Raw genomic sequence first — 17,112 nt, forward strand, 5'->3', positions numbered from 1 at the left:
GCCGTTCATTTCGATACAGGCTTGAGTTCTTTTGTGCATATATCGCACTATAGACTATTGTACCTAATTGCAATTATTACCAGTTTCGTCCTTCGTACTAGTAACTCATGTTGAAATAATTCTGTACCTACTCAATAAAAGAGTACCTTACGTACTGTAAATTCAATATTCACTTCTGCCCGATCAGCACAGATAAAATTATTTAGACATGCTATCTACTGTCCGTCCAAGTGGTTATGTCGCAGGATTGTAGAAAGGGAGGAAATCACGTGACAATTAATTACTTAACGAGGCCCTTTTATTTAAGTTATTTTAAACAATTGTATAATATTAAGTAGAAGTCCAATTCCTAACTGAAATTAATGTTTTAAGAAAAGAGCTAAGAAAGCCCAGCCACAAGGCCTTACAGAGGGGCGAGCAGAAGCAAGTGAGGGAAACCGGGATGCGACGTAGGCAAACGGACGAAAGTACCTGTGCGAAAATATGATTCAACATTGAAAGCTCTTTCGTCACTGGAAAACGCGAACATATTTCTGGAACGTACTGTACTCACTAACTCACTGTGGTCTTGGTTCTGTGTGCAGCACAGTTGGAACATCATTAGTAGAAGGAGTGGGAGTGAAATACATTCAAAAACTCAGGTACAATAAAACACTGAAGTAAAAATAAAATGATGTCCCTGTAGTAACAGGCTGTTAAAACCCATGTTAATTTAACTGCCCAATTTCATACAGTTAAATCATTTAACTCTCTGTTAACATAGAAGTATCCAATATGGCTGGTGCGTTAGATGCTGAACTTATATATCTTGATTATTTAGAAAATGATATCCATGAATACATAAATGGAGCGGATGATTTCTGTGATTTGACAGAGCAGAAGTTCATACAAAGGTATAGGCTATTTTCTGCCAAGCCTCACTTTTCACTTTCAACTTAGATCCGTTTGTTTCTTTATTGTCAATAATTGGTTTATACTGGGAAATAATTTCCAGCAGAAGGTTTCTTTCGAGCGAAGATAAATTAGTCCCACGATTTCTATTTGTTCCAGTGTTTTCCATTTCACAACAGCAATGCCAATACGCCGTTCCACGCTATTGTGATACAGACGAGGAAAGAAGCAGAAATCAAACCTGAGAGAATAGAAAGACTTCTATTCTCTCTGAATCAAACAATGGAAACAAGCGAGAATCGCAATTGTCAGAGTTCAGAAAACAGAAGTGAGCCTATACTTGGTTATAGGTTATGGTTAAACTCTAGAATCTCTGGTCCTAACAGAGAGTTAACAAACATAATGTTAAAATGTGAAATGTAAAGTTGAAGAAACGCAATATTTTTAACAGCAATTCATACTTTTAACTTACAGCTAATTAACGCTATGTTAGGTGCTTTTTAACAAATGTTGAAGTAACCGGGCCTTAAATTCCATCGACCTGGGCCGGGATCGAATCAGCAACCTCGAGCACAAAAGGCCAGCGCTATACCAACTACGCTACCAGGCCGACGAAAAGAGAGAGAAATTATGAAGAGTATTTCGTTTATATGACGTCATTCCATTTTCGACCAATGAAGTGTAATGAAATTTTTAATTCCAACCAATCACAGTCACACTTTTCGATAATTTTTGCAGCTAGATTTATCGCTATCAATTTATCGCATGGTCGTTCTTTTGTTTAGTCGTTGTCGCCAACTGTATCCCCGTAAATTGATGATCATGAATACATTAAGATGCAACTACACGGTTAAACTTTTCTTTCAACTTTAAAGCAATCAATGCAAGATTCATATTTAATATTAATTAATATATTTACGCAGTGAAGACGACGTTCAAAACGGCGCACCATGTAGACACAAAATCTTCATGCATCTTAATTGAACGTACCTTTTAAACTTGATTCTTTCAATATTCTTCCCAGATTGCACGCATACGCGATTGGTATATTGAACTGTGTAGATGCAGCTTTAGTTCCGTTACACACTACAGCGAGAATGCGTTTGTCGAGCTATAAAAAATGCTTTCGTGTAACGGTCGAAATAAGACACAGCTGACATTGGTCCTGCTGCTATAGGTAACATAACCTATAAGTAGCCTATAAAATTGTATCTTGTGAATGAAATGAAACATTTAATAGACAGTCAGATGTTCAAATTTATGTAACATCATCGCATATCAAACCCTAAGACCTTGTATAGTAATAATAAGGTCTTTGATCAAACTGCCTTCTGTATAGCATAATAAAATTGGTGTTTTAATTAGGCCTATCTATACAGAGATGGCTTCACTGTGTAGCAACATGTCTCGCTGTGAATACATAAGCATTGGTATATAGCTGTCCCCACTGTTACTGTTAAATTAAATTATGATTTCAGCTGATAATGAAAAAGTATTTACGTTATAATAATAAGAGAAAAATGCAGTACATATAATTAACATTGTTAAACCTGTATTTCGCTTTTCGCAATTGGCATTACTGAATAATAACGTCGAATTTCTTTATTGCAGTAATCGATATTCATCTACGAGTATTTCAACTTCACAATGTCTGAATAGGTTAAGTATTCGTTAATATACAATTATTAACATTTTGTGATCGAATTTTAGGGATATATTATTTAAATTTTTATTTTATTCACGAAATAGTCCTAATAAATGCCACTCGAGATCTGAGATTTCCCAGATAAACCTCAGACCTATCGTAACATTACTACAGATAAATCAGAGGAGAGAAGTCGAAAATAACATGGAAGGAAAAGGAGAGGGAGAGAATGAAGATGAAGATGGATAAATACAGGAAGAACGGCGATAGGCAGAATAAAAGAAGGATGAGGAACGTAACAAAAATAGCAGACAACAAAAATGAGGCGAAAGAGATGAAAAGACTGAGGACAAAGGCAGAGGAAATCGAGAAAGATTTGTGGGACAGAAATGGGAAGGAAAGAAGGTGAAAACAGATAGAGAAAGAAAAATAAGATGGACAGATACAAACTTAAGATGAACTACGAGGACAAAAGGAAGCGAAGGAAGATGGAGATGCGATAAAAATGGAATAATGGGAAAATATAGGCCTGTGTCAGACATCTCAACATTCGTCACTATGTGAATCACTGCGACATATATCAAGGAAAATGTTTAATGAGGAAATCGAAGAGAATTAAAGGAAATCAGGCTTTCCTTCTTCCTGATCTTTGATCGTGAACCCTCCTATCAAGGTCAAGCCACGATAACGAGATTGCGGCAAGAGGATTGCATGCCTGCAGGAAACCGAAGTGACTGGAGTTCGAGACACGCCTATAAATTACGACTACTACCATACGCCCAATTCAGTCCTGAAGCCGTCGTCAACTAACATTCAAAGGTACGTGAACTTTATTATTTCTCAAATTGTAGCCCTAATTATTATTATTATTATTATTATTATTATTATTATTATTATTATTATTATTATTATATTATTATTATTATATTATTATTAAGTATTATTACTACTACTATTACTAATAATACTATTATATTATTATTATCATTATTATTATTATTACTTACTTACAAATGGCTTTTAAGGAACCCGAAGGTTCATTGCCGCCCTCACATAAGCCCGCCATCGGTCCCTATCCTGTGCAAGATTAATCCAGTCTCTATCACCATATCCCACCTCCCTCAAATCCATTTTAATATTATCCTCCCATCTACGTCTCGGCCTCCCCAAAGGTCTTTTTCCCTCCCGTCTCCCAAATAACACTCTATATGCATTTCTGGATTCGCCCATACGTGCTACATGCCCTGCCCATCTCAAACGTCTGGATTTAATGTTCCTAATTATGTCAGGTGAAAAATACAATGCGTGCAATTCTGCGTTGTGTAACTTTCTCCATTCTCCTGTAACTTCATCCCTCTTAGCCCCAAATATTTTTCTAAGAACCTTATTCTCAAACACTTTTAATCTCTGTTCCTCTCTCAGAATGAGAGTCCAAGTTTCACAACCATACAGAACAACCGGTAATATAACTGTTTTATAAATTGTAACTTTCGGATTTTTTGACAGCAGACTGGATGATAAAAGCTTCTCAACCGAATAATAACAAGCATTTCCCATATTTATTCTGCGTTTAATTTCCTCCCTGCGTTTAATTATTATTATTATTATTATTATTATTATTATTATTATTACTATTATTATTATTAAGTATTATTATTATTACTACTACTATTACTAATAATGCTATTATTATATTATTAAGTATTATTATTATTCATAAACAATATTAGTCTTCGTATTCCTGCTAAGAGTTTAAGATTTCATAACATTTTTTATAATAGAAATTCAAAATCCCTCTCTCCGGTCTGCAGATGTATAAAATATGCTAATTTGCATGGATTACGCTTGGATCTATTTAATATATAGTATACACCTTTCGAGTTTATCATGATATATCCTTACTTGTTATTATTGTTAGATATTGCTATTTATTTTGTTGCATTTGGTGAATGATTGATGTAGACTATTATATTGATTGTATTTCATCTCACTGCCATTTCTGTCATTCATTCTCATCATCATTTCTTCTGTTTTGTTCTGTTCTGTATCGTGCTAAACTGTAATTGGCCTTGTGCTGTTGTTTTGCACATTAATATTCTAAATAAATAAATAAAATAAAATAAATTTATTATTATTACTATTAAGTATTATTATTACTATTACTAATAATACTATTATTATATTATTATTATATTATTATTTTTATTAAGTATTATTATTACTACTAGGCTACAATGACTAATAATACTATTATTATATTATGATTATTATTATTAAGTATTATTATTACTACTACTGCTACTACTCTATTACTAATAATACTATTATTGATATTGATATTGATATTTATTTGTCAATCAGCTTTACAATTCATAGTTATGGTGGACCTTCACATTTCTGTTTTTCGATCCACCATCCCTTTAATACATATAACTCTTTTCTATTGATGTATTCTTTGCCGAGAACTTCTTGATTACTGTCTAACGATCTGTTATGACTGAATTGCTATATGTCCTTCCCCCTCTATCCTCTTCTAAATAATACTATTATTATAATATGATTATTAAGTATTACTACTACTACTACTATTGCTAATAATACTATTATTATAATATTATTATTAAGTATTATTATCACTACTACTACTACTATATATTACTAATAATACTATTATTATATTATTATGTGTTATTATTACTACTACTATTACTAATAATACTATTATTATAATATTATTATTAAGTATTATTATTACTACTACTATTACTAATAATACTATTATTATATTATTATTAAGTGTTGTTATTACTACTACTACTACTACTACTACTACTACTACTACTATTGCTAATAATAATATTATTATATTATTATTAAGTATTATTATTACTACTACTACTACTATATATTACTAATAATACTATTATTATAATATTATTATTAAGTATTATTATTACTACTACTATTACTAATAATACTATTATTATATTATTATTATTATTATTGCTACTACTACTACTACTACTACTACCACTATTGCTAATAATACTATTATTATAATATTATTATTAAGTATTATTATTACTACTACTACTACTATTACTAATAATACTATTATTATAATATTATTATTAAGTATTATTATTACTACTACTATTACTAATAATACTATTATTATATTATTATTAAGTATTATTATTACTACTACTATTACTAATAATACTATTATTATATTATTATTAAGTATTATTATTACTACTACTACTACTACTACTACTACTACTACTACTATTGCTAATAATACTATTATTATAATATTATTATTAAGTATTATTATTACTACTACTACTACGATATATTACTAATAATACTATTATTATATTATTATGTGTTATTATTAGTACTACTATTACTAATAATACTATTATTATTATTATTATTATTATTATTATTATTATTATTATTATTATTATTGTCATTATTATAACGGGCCTACAACACACAAATTTATCTCGCTCTCAATCCATACTCAGAATTCTTCAATAAGAACGAAATCCTTACAAATCTCAATATTTCCACCACAATAGCACACAACCCAGAGCATAATGGTTTCGAACAATTACAGGAATCCTATGCATTCTGTGACTTTTCTTTACAGATGCTACATCAGACCGAAATGCAAACGCCCCTGGGTGAGATGCACCCCGCTCTGCAGCTGTTGTTGCTGCCTCTGGTCAGCATTGCTGTGCAGAGGGCAAGAAACGGGACGCAGGGCGAAGGGCTGGAGTACCAGGACCTGCTGCGAGGACTGCTCAACCAGACGGGCGCGGAAGGGTGGGACGAGGTGCTGGACGTGGCCAACAGGAGCGCCACCCAGCTGCTGGCCAAGATGGACCAGGTGCTGGCCAAACTTGGGGAGCAGGACGAGGAGCTGAGGACGGGGTTCGCGACCCTCAAGGTACCACTTCTCCCATATGTTCACAGAATAACTCAAAATCGAAAGTCGTTCAGGATAAACTACTTGAATATTCAAGACAGACATAGAAAATAGATTATAGCCATACCTTTGAAGTTAATTTAAAAACAATAACATGGACGTGAATATGTTAGGAGAAAATCCACAAACTATTAACGAAAACACGGAAATTTTACTTGAAGCAAGTAAAGCGATAGGTTTGGAAGTAAATCCCGAAAAAACAAAGTATATGATTATGTCTCGTGACCAGAATATTGTACGAAATGGAAATATAAAAACTGGAAATTTATCCTTCGAAGAGGTGGAAAAATTCAAATATCTTGGAGCAACAGTAACAAATATAAATGCTACTCGGGAGGAAATTAAACGCAGAATAAATATGGAAAATGCCTGTTATTATTCCGCTGAGAAGCTTTTATCATCCAGTCTGCTGACAAAAAATCTGAAAGTTAGAATTCATAAAACAGTTATATTACCGGTTGTTCTGTATGGTTGTGAAACTTGGACTCTCACTTTGAGAGAGGAACATAGGTTAAGGGTGTTTGAGAATAAGGTGCTTAGGAAAATATTTGGGGCTAAGAGGGATGAAGTTACAGAAGAATGTAGAAAGTTACACAACACAGAACTGCACGCATTGTATTCTTCACCTGACATAATTAGGAACATTAAATGCAGACGTTTGAGATGGGCAGGGCATGTAGCACGTATAGGCGAATCCAAAAATGCATATAGAGTGTTAGTTCGGAGACCGGAGGGAAAAAGATCTTTGGAGAGGCCGAGACGTAGATGGGAGGATAATATTAAAATGGGTTTGAGAGAGGTGGGATATGATGATAGAGACTGGATTAATCTTGCTCAGGATAGGAACCGATGGCGGGCTTATGTGAGGGCGGCAATGAATCTCAGAGTTCTCTGAAAGCCATTTGTAAGTAAGTATGTATATGCAATAAAATTGTTTTCTCAAAAAGAATTTGTATAAAACAATTGCAAATCCCTATGTTAAATAGTTTTGGAAAAATATATACCTCAAGTTATTAAGTGTATAAAAAATATAATGCCCCAGAAAGTACTCTATATGTTGAAAAAGTGAACCGAAAGAATTCAGTTATAGGCTACACCACTTACAATGTATATACAAAAATTATAGCTCACTACAATGAAAACTGCATTAATGGTAAAATATTTTATAAATGAATACATTTGTTATATATTATTTTTTATTTCTTTTATTATTATTTTATTTTAATGTACCGGCGCCGGAGAGAGTTTTTCTCCGTTCCATTACTCTTTCATCGAATACATTTTTGCCTGGGTTCCCCTTTAAAATTAATTATTATTTTTTTTTATAATCACGTTATAATATGTAGTATCACAAATAATACTAGGGCATTCGACAAGTAATGGTAGCAATGCTGTAAATCAGTGCTCCTAGCGGTGACCATTGAAATCTTCTACTACGTAGCGAAATTTGCAATATTGGAGGTCTCGAAGTAGCCATATTTGGTAAATACAGTGGCTTCATAAAAATCCAAGTTGTAAGAGAAAAACATGCAACTCAGTGCTTTAGGGCATTAGAAGCCTGTGGTAGACAAGTCCTGCCATACTGAACTATTGTAAGTTGGGTGGAAGCGAGGCATTCGCTTTCAATCAAGAGTTGACATCAGAAGAGCTTTAGATTGATCAGTGAGAGAGATATCCAGAAATGCTGCTGCAGATGGAGTCCGCCGTCTTCCAAGAATTTGGCAACGTATTGCTGAACATGGCAGGAGACTGTATTTGAAGTACGTAATGTCAAAAGTAACCTAAAAAAATGTAGTGTGAAACAGTAACTGTGTTGCCATTACTTTCTGAACGTCCTAGTACATTCATTCATTTTCATACAAATCACAACCGGTTGCTCTAATGCCTTGAAAAAAAATGTTTAATTACCCATGTTCAGTAAAAATATTTCCGTAATCAATACTGTTCCTTCAATTGTTTTCAGGAGTGTATTATGTCCATAACACGAAGTATGATTCCACATTGACTTTCTATTTTCAGAGCCCGAAAAATAACAGCGAAGATATAGAAAAATTAAAGGAGGTGAGTGTTTATATTATCACCCCATGAGGTACCCTAACTTATTTTTCTCATGCAAACTCTTCTCTATTTCTTCTTCTTATTTTTTTTTTTCGTGTTTTAATAATCTTATTTCGCTTCTCTTCTTAATTAATTCAACACTTACAGTAAATTCACCTTTATTTCTTTTTAATTCCTTTCCTTTGTTTTCTCCCTTTCTCTACAATTCTATCTTCTTCACTTCTTTTATCTCATATTTCACTAAATTTTTCTTTCCCTATCTTTCATTATTGGGGATCATCAGTGCGGTTTTAGGCGTAATAGATCGACTCCTGATAAGATGTTCTGTATTCGACAGATATTGGAGAAAAAATGAGAATATAAGGGCACAGTACATTAGTTATTTGTAGATTTAAAAAAGGCATATGACTAGATTAAGAGAGACATTTATATAATTTTCTTATTGAATTTGGTATTCCCAAGAAGCTAGTGTGATTAATTAAAATTTGTTTTTAGCAGAGTCCGTATAGTTTCTGTAGGATGCTTTCTCAATTCACTGTGGGCTAAAGCAAGGAGATGCACTATCACCTTTACTTTTTAACTTTGCTCTAGAATATTCCGTTAGGAAAGTCCAGAATAACAGAAAAAGTTTGGAATTGAACGGATTACATCAGATGCTTGTCTATGCGGATGAGTGAATAAGTTAGGAGAAAATCCACAAACTAACAGGGAAAACACAGGAATTTCACTTGAAGTAAGAAAGGAGATATATTTGGAAGTAAATCCCGAAAAGATGAAGAGTATGATTGTGTCTCGTAACCAGAACATAGTACTAAATGGAAATATAAAAATTGGAAATTTATCCTTTGAAGGGGTGGAAAAATTCAAATATCTTGGAGCAATAGTAACAAATATAAATGATACTCGGGAGGAAATGACATGCAGAATAAATACAGGAAATGCCTGATATGATTCCGTTCAGAAGCTGTTGTCGTCTAACCTGCTTTAAAAAAAGTGAAAGTTCGCATTTATAAAACAGTTACATTACCGGTTGTTCTTTATGGTTGTGAAACTTGGACTGTCTCTTTGAGAGAGGAACTGAGGTTAAGGGCGTTCGAGAATATATTTGGGGAATATAATGAAAACGAAAATATTTGAGGCTAAGAGGGATGAAGTTTCTTAATTTTTCTTTACCTGTCTAAACATTAGGCCTATAGTCGTATTATGGTCTATAGGAATAATTTTCGTTCCAATGCTTCTAAAACCGAACTAGAGACAACTTCCCCTGTAGACAGTAGTTGAGTATTGCTTTAAGGACTTCGCTGGATCTCATTCTTTGACGATGACTTTTCAAGTTAATTTCGTAAACAGAGATAAAATACAATTTCTTGAAGTCTCCTTTATTATTCAATTTTTAGTTTGCATTCGTGAATTTTTAATTTTCAATAATGTTAGCTAAACTCGTTCATGATGTATAATGGGGGTAACTTTTGCCTCTTTACTTCTTATTAACAAGTTATTTATAATTTTCGATCTCTCTTTTCTCCCTTCTGCTTCCTTCTCCTTTTTGTAGTAGTCATTATTTCTTATATTCCATTTATCTTACTTATCCGTATTTTCTTCGTTTTACATTTCCTTTCAAGGTGAATATAAAGATTTGAGCACTAAAAAATTAGGGAAATTAAATATTTGTTTTTTCTCAACAACTAATACCTATTTCACCTTGTAATCTGAAATGCTCAGTATCCACTTTTTCTGAAATTATAGACTACTAGTGGATTGTGCAGCAAACGCTGCAAACTAAGTCCATAAGAAGTTCAAATAAAAATCTTTCAGATTTATTTTCAATGAAGAATACTTGTCTTTTTGATAGTTATTTGCTTCCTTAATAATGAAACATATTCCCTCTGAATGGATTTTTTTTAGGCCAAATATTTTTCTTGAACCTATCCAACTTCAGTTTTTGAGTTTCAACGCGAAAACGCAAGTATCAATGTCAGGATGATAGCAGTAGCTATTTCAGGTCATTGTGGATTGTAGGCAAAAGTTAAAAAAATGTCAGGTTTGCTAAGCTTTCGAACAATTGCATTTTCGTATAGCTGCTGCATGTAGAACTTGAAATGTATAGCGTAAAATCATTTTATCCTACTAAAAGATCTTGCTGAAATGATCTGGAAACTATAAAATTTTCTAGGCCTCTTATTTTATCAGTAAGTAATACCTTTTGATCTTTCCTTAGGAACTGTAATTTTTGCGCTCTCTCGAGCCAATACTGAAGACAATGACACATATCAATATCTACACTACACCGCCATTAAGTATATGAAGAAGACCCAATCTCACTGGGTTAATAAGTATAAAAATATTTGATTTTTAATAACAATATTATTACCTGACTTAAGTTTTGTAGTTTTATATATAGCAGTCACTCAGTAAATTATAGAAATGAAGATCTAAATTAAGATATTCTCTACATTTACTTACATAACCTCAAAACGTTTCACTTTCATGTCATCAATATAGCATCAATATTATGCACAATTAATGAAAAATAGATGCATCATGATATTAACTGTAATAATATTTAATTTCTAATGGTAATAATGTCATCAAACCACCTCAAGTTTCGTAGATTTGAATATCCAATACACAGCTGTACTCAGAAAATTATACACTGCAGAATCAGTTTTTAATAACAAATTGAATTGAGCTCTAAATATGTCGGCAATCCTGCAGGTCATGGCCTTCGTGTAATAGCCTATTGTTTATTGTAGTGTGTGTTTTGTTCTGAAATTCAATCAAGTCGGCCGTGAGTCAATACAATTAGTTCTCAAAACTGACAACTGATGGATTTTGGAAAATAGGAAAATTATGTAGGAAAATTGACATTTCACTGAAAACTACTACCTTTCCGAAAAACTTTGGATGCCAGGCATGAAAATGAGGGGTCACTCATTAAAATCCGTTAAGCCGTTTTCCAGTAATTTCCATTACCAGTTCAAATTATATATATATATATATATATATATATATATATATATATACTAGTGGCTTGTGCAGCAAACGCTGCAAACTAAGTCCATAAGAAGTTCAAATAAAAATTGTTCAGATTTATTTTCAATGAAGAATACCAGATATTTTTAAAATTATTTGCTTCCATAATAGTGAAACATACTCCCTCTGAATGTTTTTTATATGCCAAATACTTTTCCTTGAACCTATCCACCTTCAGTTCTTGAGTTTCAATGCGAAATCGCTAGTAACAATGTCAGGATGATCAGTGGGTTCTTCATGTGGGAGTAATGCAGTAGCTATTTCAGGTCATTGCGGATTGTAGGTGAAAGTTAAGAAAATATAAGGTTTGTCATGCTTTGAACAAAAGACTTAGCATCTTGGTATAGCTGCTGCATGTTTCGTGAACTACCCTGAAATGTAGAGGGCAGAATCACTTTTTCCCACTAAGAGATCTTGCTGAGGTGATCAAGAGACTACAAAATCTTGTAGGCCTCTTATTTTATCAGTAAGTAATACCTTTTGGTCTTTTCTTATGAATTGTAATTTTTTATTTTCCCCCAGACAATACTGATCTACCAAATACTGCTGGATTAATTTGTGTAACAATGAATGTTATCCCGTATATTTTCTGTAATATAGGCTGTTGTGAGGAATCTATTGCTTAGATGTGGAAAATGAGGCGAATGATATGTCAGAGTTGTAGAATCTTATATGCGCCCTAAATAAAATTGTCCATCGTAAATCGTTAGCAGCTTCAGTGTTTCATTCTTTGCTGGTTGCGGGAAATAAACTTACTCATCACGGTAGCAAGAAGTGAAATGGCATGCTATTTTCCCTACAACAAAATATGCTTGGCAGCAATCACAAATCTAATCGATTAAACCAAAGAAATATGAAATTAATTTTGATGTAGTTTAAAGACGCAGATAAAATAGGAAGCATGACTCAATTATTACCAAGGAAAATTATGTCCAGTCTTTAAATAAAAAATAAATTGAAAAATTACTTTTTTTTACTCTCAAACCTATGTATATACACCCCCTTAACTTCTTCCTTTCCCATTATTTATAATTCATTGCAATTTCCTCTCCTCCCTAATGGTATGTTCTTCCTTCAGGACTACGCGCCGCTCGCCGTGTCTGACCGCCGTCATCATCTTCGCCGCGCCGCTCTCGCAGGTAACCTCTCCCTGATCTCCGCTCTGCTGGCCGTGGGCACGCCTGTCAGTATAGGCTACACGCGCGGCAAAACCCCTCTCCACGCCGCCGCCGACACGATGCAATACTCAGCCGCGGTCCTCCTGCTCGACGCCGGCGCGGACGTCAACGCCACGGACTCCAACCGGCAGACTCCGCTGCACCACGCGGCCTACGTGACGGACACGGCAGTCGTGGAGCTGCTGCTAGACCGCAACGCCCACCTGCACGCTCTGGACCAAGATAATGACACACCCTTGCACATCGCCGCCAAGTACGGCTGTCTGGAGGTGGTACGAGCGCTGGTGGAGCGAGGTGGGGACCCCAAGCGGCGCAACAAGAAGGGCCAAACGCCCCTAGATCTGGCGCGCAACGACAACGCTAAAGACGTAGTCAACTGGCTCGCCAAACTGAACTCCATGCGGTAACTGGATGCGCTACACACAAGCACTTCCTCGCTGTCTTTCGTCTTAATTTTAGTAAGAATTTCAATTCTATCTCTGGAACTGTGTCTACGTAACTAGTTCCAGACGGAGAACTATTACCAAAACAGTGCCAAATTAAAATATCCAACGGTGTACTGCATAATAGCGAAATATTGTCACAAATCCAGCCTACCGCTCGAACATCAAATATTAATTCAAATTTTAATTCAAAATGTTAGCAGTTCACTGTGCAGTGAAGAAGCGTTTCCCCTCATAACTCATAAACTTGTTAACTTTGTCATGTTCTCTCTCTTTTATTTTATTGCTGAAACTCATGTTTACAATATCATGCTCTTTCAACTACATTCCTTAGTAAATATATTTTTTTTTATTTTGTATTAGAAGAAAATAACAGTTACATTACCGGTTGTTCTGTATGGTTGTGAAACTTGGACTCTCACTCTGAGAGAGGAACATAGGTTCAGGGTGTTTGAGAATAAGGTGCTAAGGAAAATATTTGGGGCTAAGCGGGATGAAGTTACAGGAGAATGGAGAAAGTTACACAACACAGAACTGCACGCATTGTATTCTTCACCTGACATAATTAGGAACATAAAATCGAAACGTTTGAGATGGGCAGGGCATGTAGCACGTATGGATGAATCCAGAAATGCATATAGAGTGTTAGTTGGGAGGCCGGAGGGAAAAAGACCTTTAGGGAGGCCGAGACGTAGATGGGAGGATAATATTAAAATGGATTTGAGGGAGGTGGGGTATGATGATAGAGACTGGATTAATCTTGCACAGGATAGGGACCGCTGGCGGGCTTATGTGAGGGCGGCAATGAACCTTCGGGTTCCTTAAAAGCCATTTGTAAGTAAGTAAGTATTAGAAGAAAATACTGATATCTGACCATTTTTTAAATTAATTTATTTTTTATCAGACAATCTATCAAAGATAGAGAAGTGATCTTGCATCATATTGTAGCTATGACATGCATAAATACACACAAAAAATTTCATCGCTGAATGTTGGATAGTTTTTGAGTTATGTGGGAAACGCTTGATCACTGCACTGTGAACTGAATTTTGAAAAAAAAAAAAAAAAAAAAAAAGTAAATAATTTTTTTTAATCGTAAATTCTTTTTTCACATAACAGAAGGACAGTGTTTTACACATGCTAATTTTCCATATTGTACAAGACACAATAATGGAAGAAAAAAACGTTAATATTTCCAAAATTGTACTTTAGTTTACTTAAGCTGTGCTTAATCCCTTAGGTAAAAAAGTAAATGGCTATTAATAATTTTCTCAGTTTTCTGTAAGACACAATTTTTTTCTTGAAAAATGCAAACCCTGAAACATATTTATGGTTACTAGATGCATTATAATATATCAAATTGAAGCTAAAATCATGTAGAATAGATGTGCAAAATTTGAAGAAAACATATAAAGTGGTGGTCAAGTCCTTTAATAGTGCAACCGGCTACTGTATGAAATATCTTTAAAAAAACCAAACACCTCATTACATAAAAATTCACCAGTGTTAAAAGTATTAAAAATTTCAAATAAATATGCAAAATATGGAATCTAGATTTCAGTATTTCTTACATTAAACATAAACATTTCCTTATTAAAATAATGAAAATAGTTTCTTTAGTTGGTTATTTAATGACGCTATATCAACTATTGGTTCATTTAGCGTCGATGGGATTGGTGATAGCGAGATGATGTTTGGCGAGATGAGGCAGAGGATTAACCATAGATTACCCGACATTCGCCTTACAGTTGGAAAAAAACTCTGAAAAGAACCAACCAGGTAATCAGCCCAAGGGGGAATCTAACCCTCGCCGATCAGAAGGCAAGCGCCTTAGCTGACTGAACTAAGCCGGTAGCCTGAAAGTAGTTGATTTTAAATAACATTACTATTATTGTCACTCTGTACTTTTCATTTATAGGTATATTTTACACATTTCACCTACGCTATCTTTATTTATCTAATTTATATTTTGTATTTTAAATTTATATTTATATGTGTCTTTTATTTATGTATGTATTTATCTGTTTTTTTTTTTTCATTTATATGTATAACTGTATCTTACATTATATCTGTTTTGTCTCTTTTTCATGTTCTTTTCTCCATGTTTTATGTTCTAAGCAACTATTTGTACTGCCTATTGTAATTGTGGCTTTGCCTTATCATACTTACTTACTTACAAATGGCTTTTAAGGAACCCGAAGGTTCATTGCCGCCCTCACATAAGCCCGCCATCGGTCTCTATCCTGAGCAAGATTAATCCAGTCTCTATCATCATATCCCACTTCCCTCAAATCCATTTTAATATTATCCTCCCATCTATGTCTCGGCCTCCCCAAAGATATTTTTCCCTCCGGCCTCCCAACTAACACTCTATATGCATTTCTGGATTCACCCATACGTGCTACATGCCCTGCCCATCTCAAACGTCTGGATTCAATGTTCCTAATTATGTCAGGTGAAGAATACAATGCGTGCAGTTCTGTGTTGTGTAACTTTCTCCATTCTCCTGTAAGTTCGTACCTTTTAGCCTCAAATATTTTCCTAAGAACCTTATTCTCAAACACCCTTAATCTCTGTTCCTCTCTTAAAGTGAGAGTCCAAGCCTTATTATAGATAAATAAATAAATACAAAGAAATTCCAAACTCTGTGCTTCACAATTGTTATGGTTACAGTTAAAACCACGTGACACACAGTAACATACCGATTTCGCCCTTCGATTCCTTGCAAGGGTACAAGTTCGTGACTCCAGAACCATACTCCACAGAAGCTACAATACATTACGAGTAAATTTACCTGTAATTTGTGCATATTATGAGAGATGTGTACCACGAAAGTGAAGTGTACAATAAAATTGTACCTGTTACTATACTAGTTTTACTTTCACTGATTTTGTTATTGCGCCGTGTACATTACGAAATATATTTAAGTCTTCACTATCATCATCATACGTTCTAACCGAATCATTTTAAGTACATTAAAATATAAAAATGTTTTGCAAAAGTTGACTATTTTTCTTTAATACCAACTGAAATTATTTTACAAATGAAAATTCACTATTACACAATTCACTTTAAGGTGGTACTTACTTATTTACAAATGGCTTTTAAGGAACCCGAAGGTTCATTGCCGCCCTCACATAAGCCCGCCATCGGTCCCTATCCTGTGCAAGATTAATCCAGTCTCATCATACCCCACCTCCCTCAAATCCATTTTAATATTATCCTCCCATCTACGTCTCGGCCTCCCTAAAGGTCTTTTTCCCTCCGCTCTCCCAACTAACGCTCTATATGCAGTTCTGGATTCGCCCATACGTGCTACATGCCATGCCCATCTCAAACGTCTGGATTTAATGTTCCTAATTATGTCAGGTGAAGAATACAATGCGTGCAGTTCTCTGTTGTGTAACTTAGTCCATTCTCCTGTAACTTCATCCCTCTTAGCCCCAAATATTTTCCTAAGAACCTTATTCTCAAACACCCTTAATCTCTGTTCCTCTCTCAGAGTGAGAGTCCAAGTTTCAAAACCATACAGAAGAACCGGTAATATAACTGTTTTATAAATTCTAACTTTCAGGTTTTTGGACAGCAGACTGGATGATAAGAGCTTCTCAACCGAATAATAACACGCATTTCCCATATTTATTCTGCATTTAATTTCCTCCCGAGTGTCATTTATATTTGTTACTGTTGCTCCAAGATATTTGAATTTTTCCATCTCTTCGAAGGATAAATCTCCAATTTTTTTACTTTCATTTCGTACAATATTCTGGTCACGAGACATAATCATATACTTGGTCTTTTCGGGATTTACTTCCAAACCGATCGCTTTACTTGCTTCAAGTAAAATTTCCGTGTTTTCCCTAATCG

General features: G+C 34.2%; 1 protein-coding gene across 1 annotated transcript; it reads left to right on the forward strand.

Annotated features, from left to right (window-relative positions):
• Positions 1-3,275: 3,275 nt before the first annotated feature.
• On the forward strand, positions 3,276-15,329 carry LOC138700918 (ankyrin repeat and SOCS box protein 8-like). The gene is made up of 4 exons (XM_069827346.1): positions 3,276-3,355; positions 6,195-6,494; positions 8,553-8,594; positions 12,703-15,329. The coding sequence occupies exons 2-4, from the start codon at positions 6,195-6,197 to the stop codon at positions 13,207-13,209; spliced, it is 849 nt and encodes a 282-aa protein (XP_069683447.1). The 5' UTR covers positions 3,276-3,355; the 3' UTR covers positions 13,210-15,329.
• Positions 15,330-17,112: the final 1,783 nt, after the last annotated feature.

Source organism: Periplaneta americana, chromosome 6 (assembly GCF_040183065.1).
Source record: "Periplaneta americana isolate PAMFEO1 chromosome 6, P.americana_PAMFEO1_priV1, whole genome shotgun sequence".
NCBI lineage: Eukaryota > Metazoa > Arthropoda > Insecta > Blattodea > Blattidae > Periplaneta > Periplaneta americana.